Here is a 12,707-nt window from a genome sequence, read left to right on the forward strand (position 1 = left end):
CTTGGAGTGGTACCAACTGATTCAACTACGAATACTGCTTCAGCTCTGTGCAGGTTAATGCTTTGTTAAATCGCAGCTCTGCCACTTTGTAAACCTTGGCGCTACTGCTTGGACCTACGTCCTGAAGGTGCTATTCTCGAGGTGCCCTACATTTTGATTTCAACAGAAACGGCGACTTGCAATGCCAGGAATTCAAGCCTTGAGGGGCAGGTGATATATTTGGACATGGTGCTGCATGTTCCCAAGCCCTGCTGTCCTTCACTGCGGGCTATGTGCTGTATTTCAGCAGTGTGTCAGGCCTGGTGGCACGCTGCACCTCTGCAGTAAGTCTGGAGTTATTTAAATCTGTCAGGACGGATGAGGAACACATTATCCACAATCCACCTAAGCTTCACACTGTACAGCAGTAGGGTAAAAACAATTCGCAGCGTGGGTTCCTTGCAGGAGAAGGATACAGAAACATTTACTCAGATACTTCAGCACATTTTTTAAGTAGTGGGTCTTTCTATTCTTCCATCAATTGTGGACAGAAACATTGCCATTTTTACTCCACTGCATTTATCTAATGGCTATTTCTAATTACTTAACAGATTAAGATTTTACAAAAACATGAGATGTCATAAAGTACTACTGTAGTTTTAATGACAACGGTGCCTTTTTTTTAGTTATACATCCCTTACACACCGATTCGACCATCAGCCATCATTGGGTCAGCACAGTTCACATAACAAATAGATTAATCAGTAATGTGAATAATTGTTGCAATTGGTCCAGTCCTACATTTAGCAGCATACAAACATGAGTCAGAGGCATAAATAGAAAAATGAGATGCCCCTTCATTAAAAAGGCTGCAATTATTTGAAAAAGTTAACAGTTTACTTTTCAAATTTAAGAGAATTCCTGTTTTCTATAATAGCTGTTCTCTTAAGAATTCGAGAGCTTCTTCCTCCACTGGCAGCCATGTTTACTACATGATGTAAGCAACATAGCTGACGAGGCTGGGATGTTTAGGACGACCTGAGGGTGACGTTACTTAAGACCTATACATAAGACACAGGCTCTTCTGAGCACAACCTCCTGTGGTTCTGATCTGATTCATCAGGTTTCAGGGCTGGAGCTGGGAGACAGCTGAGTGGTGAATGATTTAGTGCGGATGTGGAACATCAGCCAACCACCATCTCCCCTGGTCTCTAACACTTGACAGTATAGGAACTGAACCGTCAAGAAGGGCTGATCAATTCAAACCACTTTTAGCCAAGGGAACTAGACTCTTCTCTGTGTGAAAATGTGAGGACTTGCTCTTCAGTGTCTGTATCTCACTTAATTTATCTCACACGTTGTACCACATGTAAAAAATCACCTTTGCTTTGATCAATACAGGTTTTGTATGAGAGCCTCCATTATATGCTACGCAGAGCAGACTCTCTACGAATATTAGTTTTAGGACGACACAGCGGCTGATTAATTGCCTGCACATTTAAAGACTTGACTGTTGGATGATCAGATTGATTTCTGGCATATTATACATTTTAACTGGATGCCCTGGAGTTTCAGCAGACCCCACGATACGATTTCCCATATGGTTTCTGTCACAAGATCCACTATAAACTTGCTTACTTTAGTATTATTCGAGCAGAATGTTGTATCTGTAGTTTCAACAGACATTATTCTGTTATATAAATAAAGCTTAACTTTTCTGCAAAACAGACCATATTGTCTGCATGTTCCTAGCCATCTGTGAGTCCATATTTTCTTTTCTTATCAGTCTCTGCATTTACATTTAAATAGCCATGTTACCCAGAGAAACCAGGTTACACGGATAATCAGACGTGCTTACTTGCACTGTAGTGACCTGGTTACTGTAAATCCTCATATACATGCAGAAAGTCTGTAATCGGCTTTTATTTTGAGAGCATGACTCACTGATTTAAACTATGTGTGCATGTAGACAATTAGATAACTGTTTACGTGTACATATGGCCAAGAAATCAGTGTTCTCCAGGAGATATCTATATGGGCATATCAAGTTTCTCTAATCCTGCTGCCCAATTACAGAAACATGGTTTCTTGTTTACGTGACGTTTAAGAAATCAGTTGACTGGAGAATCTGTAACCCGGTTCATGTAAACTCACAGACTGGGCAAACTGATCGGAGGTTCTTCACTGAATGTATCCAGGAGTCATGGACATTGCAGAGAAGTGAGATGCATGAAAGTATAATTTGGTTATTTCCAAGTCTGAAAACATTTTAAAATCGCTGGTGAAACATTAGAAATGTATGTGAAAATACTGTTTCACTGCCCTAATATACCTTTGGTTGAAAATGCCTGTCATCTCAAATATATAATTGTGCCTTTATGTCTTTTTACATTTAGCTCTGAAAAAATAATCAGAATGATCTTTGTTCTTGGATTGACAGAGTTATTGTTGGCATAAATCAAGCGGAGCACCAAATCTAATTAAATAAAGAAATTAAAGTCTGGAAAAAGAAGAAAGAGGCAACTGATCACGTGTGAGAAGCCTGTTTTGCTCTTATGATTATTTTCACCGCAGACCTGAACACACAGAGAGGCCTGAGGGCTTCTTACTGAGACCTGCACTTTAATCTGTGCGTTGCTTTATTTTCCATTTGTTCCTATCTGCCCACCACTCCAGGTGTTGGGGGGGAGTTCTTCACTTTGAACTCCAGAAGGGCCTTTTCCAGACTTTGTTTAAACATGCTGGGACATCCCACCTGTCTCCCTGCTCTCTCCTTTTTCCCACAAATCCCCTCCTTTCCCTTCTCCTCAACCCCACTCCTCCTCCCACTCTTTCCTCCTAAAACACTGACGGAACCATTTCTGTCTTTACATCCTCACTCCAACTATTATCCCCCTTCAAAGCTGGGGGAAAAGTAATACAGGGACGCAGGATGTGTTTTAGTGCATTTACAGGATTGGAGATAGTTGTAGGTATGTTACTGCTCACTCTTTTGAGCTTTACTGTAATTATGCTGACATCACAGCAGGAACGAAGCAGGAGTTCGTCATTATTCTGCCTGGGAACCACAACTCTACCGCTGAGAACCATATTTAAGGCTTTTTAAGAGAGATTACCACTTGTTGCAACACAAGTGGTGTTTTTCTTAAGTGCACAGCAGCAAATTTCCATTCCTTACGGCTGAATCTTCTTGAAGTACAACGTGTTCTGGTGTTGAATGCATTAAACTGATGCGTTGTCTTTTACCCCCCACAGGGTGGAAAATCTTCTGGAACAGCATTCAGACTATCACTGTATACAAAGACCCTCCAGTTAAAGCTGGTTTAGAAATTTATTTTAGGACTAGCAGCTTTATTACAAAGTCACCCATCATGACAGCTCATCTTTGGTAGGGACATTTCAAATGTTTTATTGACAAAAAACTGATCTGGACAATAAATAAATAAAATGCTGGAACTAAAGTGTAGCTTCCATCTTATTGGCAGTGGATGCCACGAACAGCAATATTGGCAAACTGTAGCGGTGAGGGAATGTTAAAAGTCTTGGGGGAAATATATTTATATACTTACATATTTTCTTTGGTTCTCTCAATATTCTGCATATGTTCTCAATAACAAACACCTAAAAACATATCTGCATACTATATTGACTGTTGTCTATGTTTAAAACTTTTTACAGATTTACAAACTTTTATCAAAAGTACAAAAGCTCCCAAGTATAATGGTGGGCAAGCCTCAGCTGCCTGCACAGAGGAACAAGCCGACCCTCTCGTCTGTCGATGCTTCAGACCAAACACGACAACTTTAAACATTAAAATAAGTCGCAAGCCAGGATATGAGGATCCTGTAGCAGGGTTTAAAGAATATAAAACAAAAGCACATCTCAGAGCAAAACCCTGTACTGTACGCCAATACCCAGCAGAACCACTGGAATAAAGCTCATCACAAACTTCTTTCAAACATTGAAAAGAGCCTAACCCTCAATCGGCAGAGCAACGGGAGTTGGCGGCTCTTCTTTAAGCAGCCAGGCCCACTGCCGAGCTGCATCACGCTCTCTCATCGCCATTATCATCCACAAAGTCAGTATGAGGCATGCATTATAGATGAGACACATCTTCTCGGCTACATCGCAAACAACAGAGGATGTGCTGCAATCCCTACTGATAATACATACGCCTTTTACCACCTTTCTCTGCACACACACACACTTAACAGATTCAACCAGCAGTCATACTAACCTGGTAATGTCCCCTGTGAATAATACATGAGCAAATACCCATTAGGCTTTACAAACGGACACAAGATACTATTACTGCAAGCGTACGGGGAGGAAATTCTAACCGGTGATACTAGAGAGATAAAATAGGATAAGAAAGGTTGGGTGCACCTACCGCATGCAACGATCCCTCGTAGATACAAGCTCCTAGGATGACAGATAAAGGAGGGGGAGAGAAATAAAGATAGCATTAGCATTAAAGTTCAGTTGTGATCACAATTTGTACCATGACAGGAAACTCTTTTTTGTCATGGATTATGTAAATCTGCTCATTGTGATTCCTGCCGAGGCACAGGTCAAACAAGACCAGCCTCATGAAAGATGAGGAATCAATTCCCTTCAAACTCTAGGATCTGAGTTCTTGTAAGCCCTTAGCATCAAGTGTGTCGCTGCATACTGTCAAACTCTGAAAGTAGTCAATACATTTCTGCAACACAGAAAATGTTAGGTAAACAAGCAGATTCTGAATCCCAGTGAGAGAATAATCCAGGAACAAATATTCAAAATCTCCCTGACTTGAGGCTAAGCCATGAAATCACTGCACTTTAAAAGGTCTCATGTTACAGGAATTTATAATTCACATATATCATCACAAATATTCAGTGAAGTTTAAAGTTTAAAGTTTGATTGAGTTTGAGTACATCAATTGAAATGTATTTCTTTTTCAGGAAGCCCTCCTGATAAAGGGCTTGTAGTTTTAGACTAACAACAGGAAGCACTGCAAAGTTGGACGATCCTGATTGTCTCTACCCATTCAATAATCATCTGTCCAATCAATCTGTCCAATCGATCAGGTTTGTAAATGTAACTGTAAATGCCTCCGCTAAGCCGATTCATCTTACAGTCCTAAAACGTTCAGGTTCAGTATGCACTTTGAATGACAAAAATACTTTGGATTCGGGGATGTGACTTGCAAACTGTTTTGAAATAATATAACACATGCAAGAGTTCCCCTACCAGGGACATGAAGGGGTGCAGGGAATCATCAAGGTAACCCAACTTTACCATCAAATGACAAAGGTATATCCAAGTAGGCATATTTTCAAAGAGACCAGTCCCCACAAGGTTGTTTACATGCTTATCAACACTGCTGATAATGCTAGCAGAGATCTTCAAGGTAGACGTTGGAGCACTAACATTAAATGGCTTAATTTCATAAGAACGAACTGTCAACAAAAACTGTCCTTTACCTAACACTGTCTTTATAAAGACTTTCACCGGTGGTACCTGAACACCTGATATAATCACTCCCAATTACAATTCAGCATTGTATCTATTTTGTTTTGTCTTCCAGCTCCCTAAATGTAGCATTTACTCACATTTATACTCAGTGCATCATAAACAGTTACCATTGGGGCCTCCAGAAATTTAAAAGGCAAACAATATGCAACCTGTCTGAAATGGCAAGGCGCTGATTATTATCTCTGCTCAATTTGAAGGTTAAATGTTAAGAAAACACAGACGGACACACGCATAAGCCCAGCCTGAGGTTTGAGCCTCACAAAACCAGACTGGAGAAACCTGAGAGGCCTTGGGGGAAAGTACAGCGAGAGGTAAACATTTACCATAATGGTGCAGGTCCACAAAACAGTTACAGTTGTATTCTCACACAAAATAGCAGAGAGTGAGTCTGTTTACGCTGCTGCGTGCTGTCGTTTCTTTATCTCACTGTATAAGATAATATAAAATATATTCTGGCACTTTAATCAGTTTGTGGCAGATATACAGAAGTGGTTTTATATTGCAGTTATGCTGCTAAAGAAAAAAACAATACACAGTTGAGATTTTAAACAGTTATTACCACTGTTTGACTCTGAGGCATTCATTAACACAGCAGTTGCTGGTGGCTTTAAGTGACTGTCATTTTATGTGTATGAACTTAATGTAACCCCAGCTGCAGATTTAAAAAAAAAGATGGATCATATTCAGATTTTCTTTATGCAAGAATGTAAGCAGAAATTTCTGGCACAACCTACTTCCAAGGTGCATAGCAATACTTGGCAGTATAAAAATAAATCTGATTGTGAGATCTTCAGCTTTTGCCAAAACACCTTGGTCTCACAATAAGGTCATTTTTTATATTCAAGTTTGTATTGAAACTGACTTACGGGGCAACAAATAGAGGTAATTCTCAGTACATACTGTAGTTAAAGAATACAAATCTCAATCTGAATCCAATATGTATATTTTGAATAGTTACTATGGAGGCATTGTTGCAGTTTCAAGCTTTTGGTTTTCTTTAAAACCATCATCAGTTCCAAAACCATGGACTTGAAGCTGCAACAATGCCTCTCTCCTTTTTCTGAGGAACTCTCTTATTCAACACATTCATTCATGTTTTGGCTATAACATAGTTTGTGGGAGGAAAAAGCTTCTAGAATATTCTAAAACATTTGGAATTGAGATGGTATGTGGTTGACAGGTTACAGAAATCTGAGATAAAAAATGTTGATAATATTTAGGTTTTAAGCCCATTTTCACAGTTTAGTGCCTTGTGAGCCTGGGATATTCATGGTCTAAATGAGTTTCATCATGGAGTTGTTCTTTGGCATAGAAAATAGCCTACATAGGTCTACACATATTTTGCCACATTTTTGTATTTCAAGAGATTAGACAATGCAGATATAATGAAAATATCTCAAGATGACAAGACTTTAAATCATTATCCCTGAAGATGACATGCCACATGATATTACCAGCAATCTTGGCAAAGACCCAAACTTGAACCATTTCACTACAATCACCCATAAATGCTGCCTTTCTCAGTCTGAACACTGCACAGTCATTACTCTTTCATATCACACAAACATTGATTTGATTGGGGTTTTAAATGAGCACCCTTCACTACAATTATACATCATCTAGTGGAAATGTCACTGTTTATCATGCTAGGGAAGCAGCACCTGTAGTTAGAATAGTCAGATTTATCCTCTTGATGTGTTTGTATCCTATTTTTTTCCCTATATTTGCAGAAGAAACGACATCCAAGTAAAAGGTCCAGTGTGTAACATTTAGGAGGATTTATTGGCAGAAATTGATTATAATATTCATATGTTTGTTTTCATTAGTGTGTAATCCCCTGAAAATAAGAATCGTGTGTTTGTTACCTTAAAATTAACCATTTTTATCTACACATTACAGGCGCAGGGGGTCGCCTTCCATGGAGTTTGCGTATTGAACCACCATGTTTGGTTGCCAATTGAGCCACCTAAATGTTACGGACTGGACCTTAAAAACATACTTAGTCCCATCTAATTCCTACTTGTAGGTAGGGCATGCTTTACACTGAAATATAGATAATTAAATGCTGTTATAACAACAATTTTACAGTATGAACTCCTTATTTAGTCCACATTTAACTGTAAGTCCAGACATCTGTGGACTTTCAAATCAATCCTTCAAGGAATAGAAGTGCAGTAACACTTTAAAGAGGACACATGCTGGAATAAATTCAGCTACTTGCCTCATATCCAGGCTGACATTATTAACCAAAACTAATCTCTTAGGTGAGTGAGTCTATAATCTGGTTTGGTCAGGGATAATAATTCTGCAGTTGCTTACAACCACATTCAACAGACTGTAGAGGAATCTCAATTTAAAAAACAACATGTGAGGCGAACTCGCCTTGACTCCAAACATTTGTCCAGAAAGTCTTCTCTTCATCTCAGCACCATCCAATCCACCGAGCAGAACTAAATGTCGATAACATTTCAACTTTTACAACAATCTTGCTCTGCTTGCCAACGCCAACGTGTTCCTCCTCAGCGGAAGGATGTGAAAGAGTATCTTACTTTATAAAAGTTTGAATTTTATGGAAGCAAGTGCTGCCAAGCAGCTTGGATACATGCCAAGATGAACAGAGGATGCTAATGATTGTGGTAAAAAGTCTGGAGTCAGGTTCTGCTGCTGCGTGTAAGCAGAGAAACTTTCACCTTCCACATTTCAACATGCAGTCTGGCCCTTACCTGCAGGAACCAGGCTGTGATATTAACAACCCTCAGTTTGATATGAAGAATGAAGTGAAACCTTGAATGGGTCAGTCCAGTACCAGCTGCACAGGCCTGCTTTAGATTCTGCTCCTGACAGTCTTGTGCATTATAACTCCTCTGATGGGAATACTGTAGCTGTGCACTGGCAGACTTTCTAAATTTGATGCAGAGTTATGAATATTTAAATGAAAAAGAGGACACAAGCAGGATCGCAATCAAAGACATGTGTGAAGAAAAGAGTGAAAATGCACAATAACTTACACAACAAGTTTTCTTCACATGTTGCTTCGTTCAGATTCCTTTAGTTTGTTGAATGCAGCTGTGAGCATCTGCAGAATCCTCCATGAAGCAGATCTAGGACAGTATTTTGATTGATAATGACAGCCTGAATACTGTATTTCTGAGGCCGGTTCCTAAACTTATTCCAGCCTGCACCTTCTGTGAATCAGGCTTTCTCAAACTGACTTTGAAGTTTGACCTTACTTGCTAAGAACTGATTTGGTGATTTGAAGATCAAAAGATATGACAACTTCTTGTTAAATTTGGGTTAAATAATGTTTTTAATACATCTAGGATACATACAACTGTTGTTTCAACAGCTATATATCAATGTCAAACAAGTTCTAACTCCACATTAACATATCTTCACTCAAATGCTATTTAAATCTAACCTTAAGACTTTCACTTTTCTACCAAGTTTAGCCCAGTTTTAACACTGATGTTTAGATGTCTAGTCACCTGAAAATATTGAAATTTGTCAATTAAATGACAATTTGACTACCCTGAGTCCAGGCGCTGCTTTCTCAACATCATTAACATTTAAGTCTCCACTTGATGATGACTACTGTCTGTAAGATCCCTCACAGATGAATGGTGCTCTTTCAGAAATCATATCAAATGAATTTTGGAGAGAGAGAGCTTGCTTCAAATGCAAAACTTGAAAACGCTGTAAATCGTAAAGTTAGAATGGCACAATTTTAAATCTCTGGCCTCAGCTCTGGGAAACATCAACCCGCTCTGAGAGTCCCAAAGCAGGGTTCGTGGCCCCCGCCAGGGGTCCTGGAAGAAGTTCCAGGACGTATTTGGCAAGTCGAGGAATAAATTACAATGTTGCCTGAATCAATGGAGACTTCCAATAAGAAAGGGTAAATGACAATCCTGGCCACAACTTTCACTCCCTGTAAGATTTCTTTGTGCAGTCTAGACAGATTTATGATTCAGTGCTGAAAAAGTAGCCAATATGGAACTAAATCTGATCAGATAACGCCTGACCTACATAACAACCCGAACAACTGGTTTGGTGAAAAGAGACCAAAAATACCTACCATGTATCCCACGGGGGACGGTGAGGATCCCTGCCAGAGCGCCAACAAATATCCACCATCCACCCATGGTCCCAGCCAGAAATGCCATAAAATCCAAGTCCAGCACCGGGGGAAACGCGCGATGTGTTTATGTTTCTCTCTCTAGCTCAAATGAAGGCAGTTCTCACTGTGCATTATTGATGTCCCGATGTGCAAGAAAACAACTAGGAAAGATCCAGGAATCTTTTAAAGGAGCGGAGAGAAGGAGCGCACGGGGTCCGACTCCTGAGCGCTGCGCTCCGGGCTAGAATGCGGCGAAACCTGGAGAAGTATCCACCTCCTCCTTCAACGCCTGCTCACTGACTGTGCTCTGCCGGGTCGGGCACAAAACTCTGCCAAAAAGATCACCAAATGCAAGGTGAATTGTAATCTCTCGCACCAGCAGCAGAAGCAGCAGCCGGGACGCTTTCAAAAGCCGAGGCGCATGACGACGAGAGCCGGAGAAGCGGTCGCACTTTCAGCGCTCCTGCAGCGAATGTTGCGCGGTGTTTGAAGTCACTTCTTGCGGTGCGGCGGTCTTCTTGTTCTCCCCGAGCCCCCCACTCCCTCTCCCTCTTCTTCTTCTCTTTCTTGTTCGTCCTCCCCTCCTCTCTCCAGGAGGACGTCCCACCTCTTCTCTGCTGTGCCCCCCTCCACTCGCAGATATCATAATCTCGCATGATGGGGACTATTGCTCCTTGGGGATTAAAACATGAGGGAGGGAAAGGATTCGGGTTTTTGGAGAGGAATGAATGAATGTAAGATCATCTGAGGGGTTTATCATTTTAATCTCATTTACAGCTGGAAATCTGAGGTTTATAAAAATGATAAATGACTGATTTCTCTGTAGAGCTCTGTGGAGTTTTTACTCACCTAAAAACAGTTTTATCACCTCTGCTGTCTTCGTAATGTGCCTGTAACCTAGCTTTAGGACCCTCTGGTGTATTTGTGTTACTTAATACTCACTTTCTTAAGTTTTAATGGTGTATTTAGAGTGACTTTACTTTACTTTATGGTGTTTTTATCCTGTTATACTCTCCTGTAGGGAGTTTATGGGGACTCACCAAATGGCATTTTATCCACAATAATGAGCCTTATTATATTTTGATCCTATTCCTACATATAAATAAATGCCTAGTGAGTTCAGGGTGATGATATTGCACTCTATGGCACTTTATGTTTCTATATATTATTCAAAATTATTCAAATTATACGGCAGTGGTTCCAATCCAGGGGTTGAGACCCTCCAAGGGATCGCAAGAGGAATGTAAAGGCTCACAAGACTAAATTATTCACACAAAATTATGCTCAGACTTTTTTGTAATCATTTTTTGTATTTTCATTCAAAACTGGGCAGTTTCATTTCTCTAAGACTAATTATACAAATCAGAACAATCTGAGAGGCAAAAATCACTCTTTGGTTTAACTTCTAACAACTCATACACATATGCAACTTATAGTCACTTTAATATACCTACAGAGACCTATAGGGTTGTTTTGCAGTGACTTTATGGTAGTTTATATTTTATTAAGTATCACTATAAGCTTCCCTGAACAATTCCTTAGTAATCTGTAGATGTGTAAAAGTTAAAACTCAGTTATAAGTTTGGGGAAAATATTGAACCGATAAAGTGACTTTATTATAAAGCTATTTTTATGACTTATTGTGTCATTAAACTATTACATTTTGTGTTATATTAACTTTTAAATGTATCTGATGTGCTCAAAGTTCACTTTATTTTACTTGCTATAGCCTAGTATTCGGTGTCACTTCAATCATTTAAATTGATAATGTTAATATTGAATTTATACTAACTTAGCTTTATCCTCTATCACTGGCGGCGGCTAATGGATACTTTATCTTACTTAACAACATTGTTATCAGTAATGGTTATTAACATTCCTGTGTTTTCATCAAACCGTATAATGCATTGTGAGTATTCTTATGTTACTCAAGGGCGTTGTGTATGTTATTTTTATCTCAAATGGAGCCACTATAATAATCCTCCAGGGACTTAGTAGATCTTTTCCAGTGAACTTATTGTGTATTAATAGCATATAGCCATCATAAAGTATTACATTATGATTTCTGGTGGACTGCAGGGTGTTTAATTCAGCTGATGTCTGTATAATATTCCTCTAAACTGTAGAGTATTATAGGATGTCTGCAGCTCTCTCTGTCTGTGAGTGTAATGTTTAATCAGAGGGAGTGTAGGACTGAGATTCCTCAGTGTCACATGGCAGTAACCTGATCTCCACTCAGCCCTTTTGTCCTCTGCCAAAAACAGGGATCAGAATCAGTTTTGCCTTTGAACAAGCTTTCTTTCTTTTGCTTTAATGCTGCTGCTGTCTGCACCTGCCAAATTTATAACAAGGGCCCAGTGACGCAGTGGAAGATTTAAAAATGTAGGTAAACTTCAGCCTCCAGTCTGTGATCGTGACAAGTTAGAAACACCCCAACTAAAAAAACATTAGAAGTAATTATTTCGACACTTCATGCTGATAATTGAGCTCAGACATTCTTTATTCGCACAATGAGGTCAAATTTAACAAGGAGGGCAAACTGAGGTAAGGTGGGTTCACCCTCATATATCCACAGAGACATTTTTACACTGATAATAAAAAGATAAATAACATCAATGAGGTTATTCATTGATGCAAGGCCTCATCAACCAAATGGAAGATACTTCCTCTTTTTTTTTTTATCATTCACAGTGTCGTTTTAATTAGTGTGATTGAAAGTTCTTTTTGTGATTGTGTGTTTCTCAGATGCTGGGTAATAGTGGGGGAGACTGTGCAAAGAGGGCAGGGGGGAATTGGTGAATAGAGTGAAAGATGGGGGAGGGGGGAAGGAAGACAAAAGTCCCACTTTAATATAACCGTCATAGTGTTTAGGAAGTTGTTTAGGAAAGGAAAAATTAATTTGTAAAGATGCGCATATACATATATATGTATATATATATACATATATACACCAATCAGCCATAACATTATGACCACTGCCATTATGACCGGTGCACTGAATAAAACTTATTATCTGGTTGTCATGGCAGCTGTCAGTGGGCGGGATATATTTTATAGACTTTGACAAGGGCCAAATTGTGATGGTTAGACGACTGGG

General features: G+C 39.5%; 1 protein-coding gene across 1 annotated transcript in view; it reads right to left on the reverse strand.

Moving 5' to 3' along the window:
• Positions 1-10,175, reverse strand: part of fras1 (Fraser extracellular matrix complex subunit 1) — a gene marked incomplete in the record, with an annotated part of 218,544 nt that extends 208,369 nt beyond the window's left edge. The window contains 2 exon segments of the mRNA XM_035658439.1: positions 4,370-4,401; positions 9,569-10,175. Of these exon segments, the coding sequence (XP_035514332.1) occupies positions 4,370-4,401; positions 9,569-9,656 (120 nt within the window).
• Positions 10,176-12,707: the final 2,532 nt, after the last annotated feature.

This window comes from Morone saxatilis, unplaced genomic scaffold, assembly GCF_004916995.1.
Source record: "Morone saxatilis isolate NCDOM2014 unplaced genomic scaffold, NCSU_SB_2.0 Contig16, whole genome shotgun sequence".
NCBI classification, from domain to species: Eukaryota; Metazoa; Chordata; class Actinopteri; family Moronidae; genus Morone; species Morone saxatilis.